Genomic DNA, 17,816 nt, shown 5'->3' with positions numbered 1-17,816 from the left:
GTTAAGTGAATAAGTGAATCGGTTCAGTCACACAGTTTATGTAAATGAACCGGTTAAAATAAACGATTCCCTTACATTTAGCTGTGGGAACGCCAATTAATTTTAGTGAGTCGGTTATTTCGGAGGGTTCATGTGAATTAGCTGGTTCACATAAATGATACATTTATTCACTTGAGCCTCGCGCAGCCTTAAAGGAACTTTTGCCTTCTTTTTTTGAAGCAAAATACCACTTGTTTTTCTAAAAATGTGAATGTTTATCATTATATTTTCATTCAGTTATATAAAATAGGGTGTTTTCTAGTTTATTAGTGTATATTATTATAAGTATAAATTTGTTGAACCCTTATGAAAATTAACCATGGTTTTTAATGTAGTAACCCTGGTTAATTTTGTGGTTATTATGGTTTTACTACAAGTACCATGGTTAAACTGCTGTTACTCTAGTAAAACCATGGTTACTTTTTGCAATGGAATGTCGCTTATTAAATGTGTAACAATCAGGTGATATTATTGAATTCTGCCATCAGAACTGATTGATTAGTTGCGTTGTGTGATGTATGTGTGGTGCTGTGTGTTGTAGGTGGAGTTTGAAGGTCTGAAGCATGAAATTCGTCGTCTGGAGGAAGACACTCAGTTTCTGAACAGTCAGTTGGAAGATGCCATCCGCCTGAAGGAGATCGCTGAAAGACAGCTCGGAGAAGCACTGGAGACCATCAAGACTGAGAGAGAGCAGAAGGCGAGAGTGCATTTACATCTGCTTGAGACACAATTCTCAAATGATTGAGAGCGTTTGAGCTTGCTGATATTGTTGTTCTTTGGAGTGCTAACAGTCAGCATGGTAAAACCCCCTCAGAGAAGAGTGTCTCTTAATTCTTCTGTTGCTCTGCTTTGTGTACATATTCTCGGCCTTCAACAGTAAATTTATTTCTCAATCACTGTCGGACACCGAATACTCTGCTGTGATCAGTGTTATGAGACAGGTTTATTTGTGAGCTGTGGTAGAGAAATTAAAGGACAATTTTTTTTCTGAAAAATTTTACTAATTCTTTGTGGTTTGGTTCTCAATCCCATGTATTGAACTGTTTGAAACTCTACACGCCATCGAAAAAATGCAGTGCTCAAATGAATAACAACGAGATGCAATGTGATAGCCAAAGTCATCTGACTGACACGTATGAACATTGACCAGCAATAATGCAGACAATACCAACTCCCCTCCATAGTAGTAAATCATTTTTCAAGTCGTCATTTTTATTCACAACACACATCGTTTCAAAGCAGCTTTACAGAAAATTATGCATTAACAGAAAATGAAACTGTAATATCTATAAAGTCTTAGTCATCACTGTGTAAGATTAATAATTGTACAAGTTCATAAATGTCAGTATGTGTATGCCAGTCAACAAATGCTCCTGTATATGCCACACTCACATTTAATTGCACTATATTTGTTCTTGTTAAAACAGGCCGCTTTGAGAAAGGAGTTGTCTCAGTATATGAGTATAGGGGACTCGATGTACCACAGTCCTTTGAGTATCTCCCTCGATGGACTAAAGTTCAGCGACGACACATCAGTCGAGCCTAACAATGACGAACCCATCCACGGCTACGAGAACACTTTTAACAAGATCACCAACGGCGATGACAACCGCATTTCCACACCCAAAAAAGGGGAGATGTTCCACCCCTCCTCCAGCCTTGTGGACAATCTATTGAGTGAACTCAACATCTCCGAGATACAGAAACTAAAACAACAACTGCTGCAGGTAAAACATTTGATGTTCATATTGATATTCAATATATATTTGCTAGAGCTGTTGATTTAATGCGATTAATTCTATTAAAAATAATGCGTAAAAAAAATAAACGCAATTAATTATGCACTCTGACTAGTGCGCAAATTACGGAATTAAAGTTAGGGATGGAACGATACCATTTTTTTCTCTTCCGATCTGATTCCGATACCTGAACAATCAGTATCGGCCGATACCGACCCCGATCCGATACCAGTGTTGTTTTTTTCTTAATGTTTTTAGAACATCTATAATTCACTTTGTGGAACTGATTGGGAGTTCTCTTTGTGTAAGGAAACAAAAACCTCTAACAATACATTATTTCATTTTAAAATAGGAAAACAAAAAACAATTACATAAGAGCATGTGCAAAACTTTATTGTTAACTAGTATGCAGGATGCAGCAGCAAAAATAACAGTAATTCCAGTGAAAGTCTTCAGTAGAAAAGAAGCCAGTTCTCTTTACACATTTGAACTTGTATCTGGACTTTGTAGCAGCAAAATCTGCACATTATTCCAAACCACTGCATACATTTTTATGATCTGAATACTATTTTTTTATTTTATATAAAATAAAATAAAAATAGTATTCAGATCATAAAAATGTATGCAGTGGTTTGGAATAATGTGCAGATTTTGCTGTTTCGGAAGGAAATTGATACTTTAATTCACCAAAGTGGCATTCAGCTGATCACAAAGTATAGTCAAGACATTACTGATGTAAAAAAAACAGCTCCATCACTATTTGAAAAAAAAAAAGTCATTTTTTGATCAAATATAGACAGACCTCATTTCCAGCAGCCATCACTCCAACACCTTATCCTTGAGTAATCATGCTAAATTGATCATTTGGTACTAGAAAATCACTTGCCATTATATCAAACACAATTGAAAGCTATTTGGTTCATTAAATGAAGCTTAACATTGTCTTTGTGTTTGTTTTTGAGTTACTACAATATGCAATAAACTGGCATGTCTTAAGGTCAATATTAGGTCAAAAATGGCAAAAAAGCAACAGCTTTCTCTAGAAACTCATCAGCCAATCATTGTTTTGAGGAATGAAGGCTATATAATGCTTGAAATTGCCAAAAAAACTGAAGATTTCATACAAAGGTGTACACTACAGTCTTCAAAGACAAAGGACAACTGACTCTAACAAGGACAGAAAGAGATGTGGAAGACCAGATGTACAACTAAACAAGAGGATAAGTACATCAGAGTCTCTAGTTTGAGAAATAGACGCCTCACATGTCCTCAGCTGACAGCTTCATTGAATTCTACCCGCTCAACACCAGTTTCATGTACAACAGTAAAGAGAAGACTCAGGGATACAGGCCTTATGGGAAGAATTACAAAGAAAAAGCCACTTTTGAAACAGAAAAAACAAAAGAAAAGGTTAGAGTGGGCAAAGAAACAGACATTGGACAACAGATAATTGGAAAAGAGTGTTATGGATGTTAACCCCATTGAGCTTTTGTGGGATCAGTTAGACTGTAAGGTGCGTGAGAAGTGCCCGACAAGACAGTCACATCTATGGCAAGTGCTACAGGAAGTGTGGGGTGAAATGTCACCTGAGTGTCTGGACAAACTGACAGCTAGAATGCCAAGGATCTGCAAAGCTGTCATTACTGCACGTGGAGGATTTTTTGATGAGAACTCTTTGAAGTAGTTTAATTTTTTTCAAATTGTAATAGTAATTTTTCACATTATTAATGTCCTGACTATACATTGTGATCAGTTGAATGACACTTTGGTGAATAAAAGTACCAATTTCTTTCCATAAGAGCAAAATCTGTACATTATTCCAAACTTTTGGCCACAAGTATATATACAAATGATATGTATTATTTGTAATTATTTAAATATAACTGCCAACATGTTTTTGCCATTATGTTTTAAAAACGCCTCAGTGTGTGGCATGTTTGATTGGCTGACAGCTGGACTGCTTAAATCCTATTAGTGGAAGTTGTGTTTAGCCCGTAAAGATCCACCCCCTTCTGACACAAAGAGCTGTCAGCTCAGCCATCTGCCAGAAAGTCAACCTACAAACTCTGACCTTTAAGAGCCATCTCCATGGACACGGTCTTGCACTGTGTGCCAGCCAGCTCAAAACAGCAAGCTTTTGAATGAGCACGCGCGCGTGTGTGTGTGTGTGTGTGTGTGTGTGTTTTTATTTATGTGTGTGAGCACACTAAGCTGGACACACAGTGTGTCTGAGCCATAGGAGTGATTTGTGTTGTTTGTTCTTTATAAATAACATGAGCTGTAGCCAGCAGCACTGTCAGACAGTTCTGCACATTTACAGTCGTTATGGTAACCTGACCCTCCCCCAGCCCTCATGACCCCTGAGATTTGCTAATGATCAACCAACAAATTCATTTCAGACACCTTAAAAGAGCAGCTGAGACTACATGCTTGGCCTCCAGTGATGGGAAAGCTGCTTTTAAACTAGAGTCCTAAGCTCCAAACTACTCATAATTTAAAGTAGTTAAACCACAGTCAAGCTGCTCTTTAAAAAAAGTAGTTAGCTACACTACAAGTTACTAACAAAAAGTAGCTAACTACATTGAAGGTGTTGAAAAAAAAATATTTTTAGATGTGTAACAATCAGATGATATTATTTAATTCTGCAATAATATCTCCTGATTTATTTTAGTTATATACTGTGTAAGTGGTGCACCGATCAAGAAATTTGAGGCCGATACCAATCTCCGATTATTTTTTTTACATTTTTTTCTTAAAGTGCCCTTTGCCACACTTTTGCAAGTTATATGCTGCAGTTATATGTTTATGCCCCACACAGTAAAATTACGGTAACACTTTACAAAAAGGTTCATTTTGTTAACATTATTTAACAACATTACTGTAGTTAACATGAACTAATGAACTTAATGTTAGTTTCAACATATACGATTACATTTTTTAAAAATCAAAAGTTGTATTAGTTAACATTAATGCACTATGAACTAACAATGAACAATTGTATTTTTATTAATTAACATAATGATTAATAAATGCTGTAAAAATATATTGTTTATTGTTTGCTCATGATACCTAATGCATTAACTAATGTTAAAGAAATTAAACCTTTAAGTGTTACCAAAATTACATTAAAATTATATTAATTGTGAATTGCTAATAGGGCTGAAACAATTAATCGATGTTATCGACAACTTCGACAATAAAAAATTGTCAACAAAAATTTTCGTTGTTGAATAGTCGTTTGATGTCATTTAACGTAACATGAGATCACATTAAACTCTAATGATGATGCATGAGAGCAGCACTGCAGTTCACACCTGACTGAGGAGAGAAAGAATTACACAGATCACAGTCCAGACACACTCTAAACTTTCACAGCTTCATGCAGCTAGATTATAACGTGATGACTCATGACTTATTCTTATCGTGAAGAAAATTGGCAATACGCAGCTTTATTAATAAGAGAGAGTTTGTTTTTTTGAGTTAAAGATGGATTGAAGTGAACAAAAAGGTGAGAGAGGGTAGTCTTCACCCCATTACACACTGCAACGAAATACATTTTTGATTTGTTTTTGTTTTGGCTTGTTTTCCAATATAAATATCTAAAACTCCTTTAAAACAACATACATTTACTTTAGGAGCTATACTGCAGAAGACAAATGTGTTATCTGAGAATGTTGAATATAATATTAAAAATACAAATATTTGAAAATATCAAAAAATCCTTTAAAAAAAGATGCATTCACATGAGAAGCAGCATATAAGATATTTAGACTTGCTTTTAGAGAATAGATCTTGAATATAAGTATATTTTGTCTTTATTGCACTTGGCGAAGTATAACAATGTGAAAAAATGCACTTATATACAAAAAACACTTATATTTAAGATACATTCTCTTAAAGCATGTCTAAATATCTTATATGTTGCTTCTCAAGTAAATTAACCTTGTTTTAAGGATTTTTAGACAATTTTAAATGGAAAACAAGACACAAACACTTGATAACAATAGGAGTTTTTGCAGTGAATTTCTTTACTGAATTAAACTTAATAAAAAGTTTTTTCCTTTAATTCAGTGAATGTCATTTAGAGGTATTTTTAAAAGATGATTTTGTCCTCTTTATTGTTAGTAAGCATGTTTAGTACAACATTTTAATTCGGGGCACAAGCTGAATAATGGTTGAGAGCTAATGATTAATCATTGCAATAATCGCCGAATAGTTGAATAATCATTCTAATAATCATTCGAATAATCGATTATCAAAATAATCGTTAGTTGCAGCCCTAATTGCTAACATTTACTTGTATTGAAAACAGTTATTAATAGTTTATAGTTCTGTTGCTAATATCAAAAGGTCATTGTGACATACTGGCAACAAACCATGAGAGCATCACACACAGCAGAGATACTTTCAAAAATAAGAAAAATATATCCATTACAAGCACTACAACTGCTCCAGTGAGAAACCATTAATATCTATGATTTGTTTACTGTCTTTGACATCTTATTGTAACACAAATCACTAATTATTAAGCAAATGTGTGAAAACACGGTGCTGTTATTGAAGGTTGAACAGTTACATCTTTTATTAGTGGTATTGTGACCAATATTAATCTGATTTAAATTGGGATCCTTACAGAATAGCACTGGGATGAGTGACTGATAATGAGATATTGAGAGCACCTGCAGAGCTGCATGTTTGATTGACACCGAGAGTGCTCACGTCAAAGAGAGTAGAGCTAAAAACGCTCATGATGGCTCAAACAGTCTCTGTCGCACACAACGTCTGATTGTCATGACTCGCGTTACATCATGTATACTCAGATTTGTATTCACATGTTTATTTGTTGTTTAATTCATTTTTATACCCATTAGCAGCCTTTTATCGTCTTCCTGCTCACTGTACAACGAATCAGAATTACTACCGTAATGACTCTAGAAAATGGGCAACTTACTATTCATACACATGTAATTCTTACACTTTTTTAAAAACAAAACTGCATATTCTTGTGAATTTCATCATGTCTGAAAGTTTAAATTCGTGAATGCTTAGAATTGCCAACAACTCACCCTCCAAAGGCCACTCTGTCATGCATCAAGGGCTGAGCAAACACTCATTCATTAGAGGAGCAGTGTATGTGTGATTCCCTGCGTGCTGCAAAAAAGATCGCCCCTGATTCTAGGCACGATCGGCTGATCGCCGATCACAGATTTAAGACAAATATCGGCCGATTTCGATCGGTGGCCGATCAATCGGTGGAGCCCTATACTGTTTAATTAGGAACATCCATCACGAAAATGAAATATTTAGTTAAATGCTGCTGTTAATCACTATTTTTCAATTCAGTTATATAAAAAGTTTTCTAGTTTCTTAGTGTATATTAAATATAATTGTATGTTTAATTTAATGTTGTCATCCTAATTGTTTGACCCTTACAAAAATGAAACATGGTTTTCCTATAGTAATATTGTGGTAAAAACATGGTTCATTTTTGTAAGGGTCAAACAATTAGGATGACAACATTAAATTAAACATAAAATTATATTTAATATACACTAAGAAACTAGAAAACACCCTATTTTATATAACTGAATTGAAAAATAGTGATTAACAGCAGCATTTAACTAAAAATTTCAGTTCCATTGCCGTGTTCACAGTACACTGTGACAAATACAGTGCTACTCGTTGGAAAATGTAGCTTGTCACTGGAAAAGCAGCACTATTGTGAAAATAGCTACTGAAAAATAAAATAAAATTAGTTGCGTTGCTACTTTTAGTTAATTACTCCTCAAAACTGTTGCCCTTAAGTGAACTTAAAATATTCAATGATGACGGGTCCAGTCGGTGCCATGAGGTTTTGCCACATATTTGAATCATGTCAGTGCAGGTTAATGCAGATCAAATCCATCTAACTTTTTTATCCTGTGGCTTGTTCCGGCGAGTTAAGGACGTTCTGTTTTTATTTATACAGCTGCCTTTAATAATAAATGAACTGCAGACCTTTATGCTGGAGAATAAAACATGAGTCTTGCTTTGAAACTCAGTACTCACTGAAACCAGTTTTCTTTCTGTGATGTGGAAGGATATTGTAAGTATGGGATAATGTACAGTCAGCTGGTCATTATGGCAAAATAAACCCAGACAGACGGACTCTTGTATCACCCTAGAGGGGGCTGATTTGCAATAACGGCCGACTGAGTATGCATTACTTACCAAATAAATAAATGGGCATAAAATATTGATTTGTAGAATAATTGATTTGATTTATGAAGAAAGAGAGCACAGAGTGAAATGAGAGTCAAAACTAGCACAGCTAAAAAGGAAGTTTAGCACTGAATATACAAAAGTATTTGAGTGGAATGCTGCAATTGACCAATCACAATCAAGTATTCAAGAGAGCAGTGTAATAACGCTAAATAATATTTATTCCGTTTAAACTGCACAAAGGTCAGCACTCCAAAGTGTAATTCCAGACAGGTATTGTGCACTATTTTGGGCTCTCAGCATGTAGCCTACATTTGACCTTGCCAACTCAACATTGATTTTGGATCAGTTATATTGTCAAGATTCTGTCATTTACTCCAAACCCATATGACTGTGTGACACATGAGTAAATATTGGACAGAATATTAGGAACTGACCACCTCAGTCACCTTTCACTTTCATTGTATTTAAAAAAAGCTTACATTCTGCCTAATGTCTCCATTGTTTGGAAAGCCATAAGAATGAGTAAATGATGGCAGACTTTTCATGTTTTTAGATGAACTATACCTTTAAGATTCGGGGCTGGTAAACAGAAGGTTGCTGGTTTGATCCCTGCAAGGAGCGCACCATATGCTATCACCATTGTGCCCTTGATCAAGACACTTAACCAGATTATTCCAGGGCGAATTAACCTGTAAAAAGCTCTTGGTGCCATTTAATGGCAGTGCTCATTAATAAGGATGGCTCAATATCCTGGAGTGCTGTTGTCACTGAACCTTACATTCATTCTTCATATGTACATACACATAATTGGCGGGCCAAAGACTATTGGCCGTTGGCCCTTTCAAAGCCCTGAGGCAGAACGATGAAGCCCTGGAAGTGACAGTGGTAATGCAACTGGCCCTGGCACACACTAGCACGCCCTCATTTGGTCTGATAGTGGAAACGAGGCTATTGTTGCAGAATTGTGCTGATTTCAATATGCTGCAGTGGTAACCAGTGTTACACAAAGTTACACAAAAAAGTAACCAACTACCAATTACTAATTACTTTTCTAAAATTGTAATCAGATTAATTACTGATTACTGAATCGAAAAGGCAATTGCATTACTAATTACTTTTAAGTTACTTTCTAAAACGCTCGTTTTTCTGGTTAAATGAATATTCCGGATTCAATACAAGTTAAGCTCAATTGACAGCATTTGTGTTATGATGTTGATGACCACAAAAATAAAAGCAAAAATCTGGGTTCCAGTGAGGCACTTACAATGGAAGTGAATGGGGCCAATCCGTAAACATTAAAATACTCCGTTTCAAAAGTATAGCCACAAGACGTAAACAATATGTTTATCGTGTGTTAACATGAATTTAGTGTGATAAAATCACATACTAACCTTTTCTGTGTAAAGTTATATCTTTATAAGGTCTCTTTATAATGCTCTGATATTCAAGAGAGCAATCGCTTCATTACTTTTGGGAATGTAGACTTTAAAAGACAACTAGGTAACCAGATGCCAACAGAATGTGCGTTTACATTTTAAATTTCACCATAAGGTCTCCCTCATGATTGATTACCGCAGCGGCCAATTGCATGCTTGGCAACCGCAGTCCTACAGAGGCAGATCACTTGATTGATTACAGCTATGGCCAGTCGCGTGCTTGGCTACAGCAGCGCACGCACAGTTATTCTGCATCTGACAGGAGCGTGGAGGGCTCAGAACAAGCGGCACTCGTGAAACTTCTCAATTTAAAAACAAGCTGAAGAAGCATGTTGTTCATTCACTTCGGCATCGGCATGCGAGTCTACTTTGTTCATCAAGGAGAGAAAGGGGTGGAAGAGCTGTTAATGTGTAAAAGTGACTGATTTTTATACACATTGTTTTTTTTTTCACATGACATGCGTCAGTGCTGCCGAATACATTGAAGTCTATGATGTGACGCCAGTTCTCTTATTACTTTTTGCAATCAAAGCAACTGCCATGTTTTCAATGTTTGTGCACATCTCCCGATTTCTTGCATGGTATAAATTGCCCCTCAGTAATGCTTTCTGCAACTCTTGTCATGTGGAGGGCAAAGTGGTGCTCGACTCTGGCATTGAGGGGAGCATTGACGCCCCGAAGCAAGTCATGTGAAAGGTGCTTTACAATGACAAAAGGACATTATTGAAACTCATAATAATAATTATTAGGCTGTTATTGTTGTCTTTTCTGATAAAAGTCATTCTCAGCAGTTGAAATTATAAATTATAAACAGCTTTGTTCTTATAATACTTAAACATTCTTCTGTCAGACATGCAAATTTTAATAAATGTGAAGGTAAGGATGTTTTTGATATTATTATTAGACTATTATTTTTGTCTTTTTGGATGAAAAGTCATGCTCAACAGACAAACTGAAGGAAAATTATAGATCTGCTTTGTTCTTATAATGCATAAACCCTATAAAGTCTCTTGGTAGATTTTGGACGTGAATGACTCAAAATTATTATATGACTCACTCATAGCACATAAGACGCTCATTTGTCGCCACATAGTAGCATCTCCAGAAGTGGTCACTGAACTAATCAGTAAATGAAATAAAAAAAAATTGTGAAACAGAAGCAAGCCACACCTAAATACCCTTTATTTTTGCAGCTAATTCTGCACAATTGTGCAGTTAATTTGCTATTCTTGAATCATTTAAAAAGCTGGAATTTGGTGCTTTTAGCTTATTGTTTAAAAAAATATCCCCAGAAAACCTGTTCTTGTGATTGCCTCACCTTTTTCGCCCCTTATGAGTTATTATGTGTACTTTAAAGTAATTAATTCAAAGTCAGTAACTGTAATTTGTAATCTGATACTTCGTAATCAGTTTACACCCAACACTGGTGGTAAAATTGTCTTGCTAAGTTTGATCAAAATTGTGAGAATGACTTTTGATGGTCTTGGAAATATCAGTAAGAATAGGTTGAAAATTATAAATAGGGGCGTTCACACTGCCAGCAATCCGCAGCGACAAAGCGTCATGAACTTATTCATTTTCAATGATATGATGCATTGAGCACTGCTGCAGTTTATATAAAAACACTCTCCCCTGCAGATTGTTCATTTTTAGACCAAAACAATGGATTCCTTGTCAAATTTGAATGATTTCTTAGCTTTACCAGCAATATGTCTCATCTGTGATTTGATTTTCAAAAGCTATGGCCAGTTGTGCCGCCCACCAATATCAAAGTCAGTTTGCCATCATTTTCCAGCAAAAGTGAATTTATTGGTGCCTTGGAGTTACATTGTAGCAACATATTGCAAAAAAAAAAAAAAAAGCTATTTATTGGGGGAAGTTCCATGGTCAAAAAAGTTCCATGTTAAAATCACCTGCCGGAAAAATCCTTATTGTTTACTCTCTAACGGTCCTGGTCGTGTTGCGATAAAAAAAGATTCTTGTCTATTCTTACTGAACCGTATCTGATATTTCATTTCTCCTTTCAGGTGGAGCGAGAGAAGGTGACGCTGCTGTCTACACTGCAGGATTCTCAGAAGCAGCTCGAGCAGGCTCATGGAGCACTATCTGAGGAACACGAGAAGGTCAGCCGTCTCACTGAGAACCTCAGTGCCATTCGCAAGCTTCAGGCCAGCAAAGAGCGCCAGTCTGCTCTGGACAACGAGAAAGAGCGCGACAGCCACGAGGACAGTGACTACTATGAGGTGGACATCAACGGCCCTGAGATCCTGGAGTGCAAGTACAAGGTACAGAGAAACGTTTATGAATGTAATATTATTAGCTTGCTTGTAGAGATCACAGAGTGATACGAGAAGTCGTAAAGATGACTTGCAATGCCCAGATGACCGGTCTAATCACTAATCACTTAATCCCTGGATGTGCGGTTGTTATTTTGAAATATCAGACCAGGCAGTAGTTGGCATGACTGACCTATCTGAATTGAGTATTCCAGAGAGCAGTGTAATAAGTATTTTTATGCTTAGAGTATTGCATTGTATGTTAAACTCTATTAAAATTAATTGCTTGTTGAGTCTGTCATGTGGTTCACGTGAGGAGTGCTATACTGTATGTATGACACACAAAGTTGCTGCCTATGTAGAGCACTCCATATCCATGATGGTCAGAATGCTGTCTCAAATGCAGCTGCGAATGTAGACAGTAGACAGCAAGGCAGCTCAATGGGTTTGTACCAGAGCCATTAAGTTTGACATGCTGCATTGTTTGAAACCACAGGTTGCTGTGTCCGAGGCAAGTCAACTTAAGGAGGAGCTCAAAACATTGAAGGCGGAGCAGTCAGCCTGTCAATCACAGTATAAGGAAGAGCGGGTGCAGCTGGAGAGCCAGGTTGCATCTCTGAGCGCTCAGGTCACTTCTCTGGAGCACAGCAGCCGAGCGGACCACGAGCAACTGGCACGACTCGAGAAAGAGCTTCGTCAGGCCAGCGAAGTGGCGGGCGAATCCCAGGGCAGCCTTAACGTAGCGCAAGATGAGCTGGCCACCTTTAGCGAAGAGCTCGCCAACCTGTATCACCACGTCTGCATGTGCAACAACGAAACACCCAACCGCATCATGCTCGACTTCTACCGTGAAGGTAAAGCCGGAGTTAATGGCACTCAGACTACGGGTTGGGCCAGCCCTGAAGGTCGCGGTCGCCGCTCTCCCATCCTGCTAACACGTGGTTTGTTTCCCGCTGCCGATGCTAGCGATGGAGCGTCTTCTCCGGTCTTCTCCATTCCGTCCCCAATGGCTGATCCTCGCAAGGAGCCCATGAACATCTATAACCTGGTGGCCATCATCCGGGACCAAATCAGGCACTTGCAGCTGGCTGTGGACCGCACGACGGAGCTTTCTCGCCAGCGCATGGCTTCTCTGGAATTGGGTCTTGGGTCAGACCGAGAACAAGAGGCCAGCGTGGAGGAGATTCTTAAGCTCAAATCACTCCTCAGCACCAAGAGGGAGCAGATAGCCACACTGAGAACCGTCCTTAAGGCAAACAAACAGGTTAGCATGAAGAGTTTTAGAACCAATTCTTGTCACATCTTCATCCTCATCACTATGCTAATGTTCAGTCATGACATTACCAGAAGTATTTAGCATATACAAATAAGAATATGGAATAAGCATATGGAATTTTTGGGCCAGTAATGATAACTGATAATCAACAGCTTGTTGTGGATAATTAGCTAATTAATAAAACATTACTCACTTAAATGGGTGTCGTTTAGAAGCTTAGAATTTGAACTTTTGCAGATAGGCCATCTGACAAAATTTTAACTATTGCTTTTTAATTTTCTGAAAGAATTATAAGTGTTTTACTTCATAGTTTATAAAATGTAATATAATTAAATTAACATGTAATGGTTAAAAGATCTTAAAAATCGCATTGTCATGTGTCATATAATTGAAAATGGCATTAAAAAATGTACTTGCAGCATTGATAATAATATTTCACTTTCTCAGTTATATGGGAATAAGTATCGGCCACTGATATAACGTGGACCTTTAAAAAAAATTTTTTCAAACTCCACATATCTGACAGTAAATGGTCAGACTAGCCGACTAGCTTTCACAACGCACATGCTAACACACTGTGTTCTGTGTATTGTTGTATTACTGTTGTTAAAAGTATAAGACTTTTCTTATTTGACTCAATTTGAAGAGGCTGTCTGATTTTACGGCACCTGATTTAAAAGTACAAACTTTGTGTCTGTATTTTAAAGTAACCAAAAAAATAACAACAGACAGTGTACAATTTTATGGCACAAAGACACCATAAATCTCTCCAGTTGTCTATAAAATTGGAAGACTACCTGCAACTGTTTTTTATATTTTTGGAACATTTGTGGGTCATACTATGCTATATTTTTATTCATTTGAAAAGATTACTCTTGAACGTTTAAGAAATAAAATTTTTCCCACCTTATAATGGTCCTAAAATGTTATAACTTTTGGTCCTTAATGTAATAAAGGCCATAAATATAAGAACGTTTGGTCCTAAATAGTGCTGTCAGTCGGTTAAAATTTTTAATCTTGATTAATCACAGAATTCTTTGTAGTTAATCACGACTAATCAGTTTATATGATTTGACACCATATAAACTTCCTGTCAAAATGCATTTATTTCCATCTTAGGAAAGAAAACAAAACAATATGTAACAATATAATGCTTTATTAACATTTCCAAACAAAGCCTTCCACAATATAAAGATAGAAATGAACTAAAATAGCACCAATTAAAGTAACATTAAATGTTTCCCAAAGTCTAAGTGGGAGTTTGACTAATTAAAAGAACTAGTCCCCCATAGGTTGCATATTCATTGCAATAGGCATTAAATCTCTTAAACTCTTATCCTCCACAATATTAATCTGCCGGTAGACTGTGGCTATCCGCTTTGCTATAGCAATTGTGAAGCTGCAGTCATGATTTGCGTCAGGGCATCAATGCCAGAACTTCACATGAAGAGCGCTTGCAAACAAAAATGTCTCATTCTGCGTTTTGGTGATAGTTAAGATTTGACGTGCTTCTTTGGTAATTAAAATGTGCCTTACAAAGAAATACTTGATTTCTATCATAAGTCCCATCTGGGCTTGTTTTGTACATCAAATAGTGTAAAGAGCTTTTTTCTCCATCATTTTATCACTGAAAGGGAAGCGCTGTTGTGGTGTGTGCGTCAGTGTAATGACTCCGGGCAGACACATCGACACATTACAAAGGTTCCGCCCTTCCAACAAGTGTTTATTCTGGTTTATGCTGTATTAACGGTAAATGCGTTAATCGTGATTAGAAGAATTTGCGTGTTAAACGTTTTTAATTAATCGCATGCATTAATGTGTTAATTCTGACACTAACTATATCTAGTTTAAGTTTGTGTTTGCATATATTAATATATACGTAGATAATGTTTATGCAGTCATTTTTAATAGAAAATGATAGTTAGTATAGTCATTTATTAAAGTTGATGGAGGTAAATGGTATAGTTCGTTTACTTTACATACAGTTCAGTATGGTTTAATGGCCAAAATGGCTCATTAAAGAAGTTCATTCTCACTAGTATCCTTGATTCTATTTTAATGGGATTTATATATAGGGTTATATATTTTTAAAGTTAAACTAATCATAAATTGTTCACATTTATTAAGTACACTGATGTAATCTTGTAGCAGTAGGTAGTCATTAATAAATGGCCTTTAGCAGCTGTAAACATTAGAACTCTAACTGATAAATGGTTCATTGGTGTAAAATATATTAATGATTACAATTATAGCATTTAAGACCAAATTTGTATTACATATAGAACCAAAAGTTATTAAAAATGAGTTTAACAGAACGTTTTTCATTATTTTTAGTTTAATGAGGCCAATATAACCATAAAAATAAATGGAAATATAACCATAATAAAATGCATGTAAACACCGTAAATGAAACTTCACCTATGTTGGCGATTAAGATGTCACTGTTTTAATGTGAAAAAAATCGAACCATTATTTTGTTTGTTCGTTATTTTTAAGTGCAAGGACAATGACAATATCTGTGTATTCTCAGAGAATACATTAAGAATTAAAATGCATCTTGGTTTAATTTCCATTTAATTTTAAATTTAGGTAGAATGGACCCACTTTATATTAGGTGTCAATAACTACCATGTACTTAAGCATTTGACACGGTGTACTTATTATGTACATTCTGTATGTATTGTTGCATTTTTCTTACATTTAAAGTACCTGCATTTAATTACATCTGTAGTTACACTGTTAACCTTAACCCTAAACCTAACCCTAACCCAACCATTACCCTAAACCCTAAACCTACCTGCACCTCAAACTCAGTCGCAGTGAATGTAAATCTTGCGAGAATTTTGCAGAACAACATGTAGTTACACAATAAGTACATTGTATTTTATGTATTTTAATGTTAGTACACAGTAGTTAAAGACATCTAATATAAAGTGGGACCAGTAGAATTTTTTTTGTTTTATTCTGTTGAACCGATTAAGATATAATTTAAGTGATGAATGGTTTTGTACAAATTGATTTTCCAATGAAAAACAAACTTTCATTTAAATAATAATAATATTTAATATAAGTGTTTTTTAACTGTCATGTGTTCATTTCAGACTGCTGAAGTGGCACTGGCAAACCTGAAGAGCAAGTATGAGAATGAGAAGGCCATGGTGACTGAAACCATGATGAAGCTTCGCAACGAACTTAAAGCTCTGAAAGAGGATGCTGCCACCTTCTCCTCACTCAGAGCCATGTTTGCCACTCGGTATGAAACACTCAAACACATTTATCAAAACACACACAAGAACTTTACAGTACATTTTACAACTTTATTAGCTGCTACAATGAGCACTTCCTCTCTTTGTGGATCTTGTTGCTTTAGAGTAACTTGTGAGGTTAGTATCAGATGGCCCTGTCTAAGTGAGCAAAATAATGAAGCAATATCACACTCACAATCGTGCTGTTGGTCTGAATATCAGTACGGCTGTGATTTAGAACGCCTCTTGGCCAATCAGATTACATGGCCAAAACTAGCTGCTGTAAGAGAGAGAATTTGCACCAGACTTTATGCCTAGTCTGGCTTGCAAGACAGAGATGACATCATTAACGGAGCAATACGTCCTACACCTTTAGATCTAAAAAAGGGACCGGTAACTAGTCCTTCCAGTGTTTCAGACCAGTAATTCCAGTGTGTTAGGTGCAGATGTGTGGCAGGTTAAATACATTTAAGTTTTCCTAAGGGACTTTAAGCCATGACACCATATGGTGCAGGATCAGGCCCTCTAACACGTTCAGTGTTGTAACGTGCATCTGCAGAGAACGCAGAAAAAACAAACTGTGTATGATTGTTTTGTCACACATTTTCTCTAGATATTCTATAGTGAGACTTGGTTATGTTCTGCTGTCGAATAACTTTATTTTTAGATAATTACACTTAGGGCTGTCACAATTATGAAAGTTGGCAAACGATTTATTGTCAAAAAAAATAATCACGATTATGACAATTAATTGTCTGTTTTGGGGCTTTTGCGATTAATTGTCATACTTCTTAAGGTGTATGTGTGCTTCATTTAAGTCATTTATTTATATTTAACTGGGAATTATATAAAAAAATAAGGCTTTAAAAACTTATGAATGACATGAAAAATAATATACTGCGTGTATGAACCCCATGACCAAGAACATTCGACAACACGAACGTTAGATGAAAGTGAAACCGGAGCACCATCAAAATCCTCATTTCTTTTTTCAAACCTCCACATACGGCGTGGACATCACAGTGCTTTTGAAGTTTCTTCACATGCTCTTCAGGAGCTTCTGTGAGTGTGGTCCGCTGTGCGGCTCAGTGAGAAGGTCGGAGATTAATTGAACAAGACACACAAAGGTGCCCTTCTTTGCATTTATATATCTGCTTAAAATGACCTTATTTGGACAGTAAAATGTTATTGGACATTGAAATGCACAATAATTATCTCAAATAACCATGGTTATATACAATTATTTAATAATTGTGACAGGCCTAATTCCACTGTAATAGTCTAGAAGACCGGACAACCCACTTTTAATGTAGACAGCTTTTTGGAATCAGACAATCCATCAAAATCCCAGTTTGGAAATAGTTGTTGGGTTGAAAATTAATCAACATTCAAATGTATGACACTCGACTAAAAATTAACCTCTAATAAATTTTGTGTAATATTTAAGGCTGTCGACTGAACACAATTTAGTGCAGTGTAATGTGGAATTTTCTCAGCATCAAAGCAATTCAAGCTTGAAGTACCACCTTTATGTTTTTGTGAGTCGCAGTAAGCAGGAGGCAGTAAGCGCAACTCCAGCTGTACAGGCAACAAACACACTT

The 17,816-nt window shown here is 36.2% G+C and overlaps 1 protein-coding gene across 1 annotated transcript in view; it reads left to right on the top strand.

Annotated features, from left to right (window-relative positions):
• The window catches only part of LOC127414800 (protein bicaudal D homolog 2-like), a 58,629-nt gene that overhangs the window by 25,953 nt on the left and 14,860 nt on the right, over positions 1–17,816 (top strand). The window contains exons 4-8 of the mRNA XM_051653121.1: positions 581–736; positions 1,467–1,766; positions 11,446–11,703; positions 12,191–12,958; positions 16,072–16,223. Of these exons, the coding sequence (XP_051509081.1) occupies positions 581–736; positions 1,467–1,766; positions 11,446–11,703; positions 12,191–12,958; positions 16,072–16,223 (1,634 nt within the window). The remainder of the gene's footprint in view (positions 1–580; positions 737–1,466; positions 1,767–11,445; positions 11,704–12,190; positions 12,959–16,071; positions 16,224–17,816) is intronic.

The sequence above is a fragment of the Myxocyprinus asiaticus genome, chromosome 24 (genome assembly GCF_019703515.2).
Source record: "Myxocyprinus asiaticus isolate MX2 ecotype Aquarium Trade chromosome 24, UBuf_Myxa_2, whole genome shotgun sequence".
Lineage (NCBI taxonomy): Eukaryota > Metazoa > Chordata > Actinopteri > Cypriniformes > Catostomidae > Myxocyprinus > Myxocyprinus asiaticus.
Note: the sequence above shows the minus strand (reverse complement) of the source record. Positions and strands in the feature narration are given on the sequence as shown.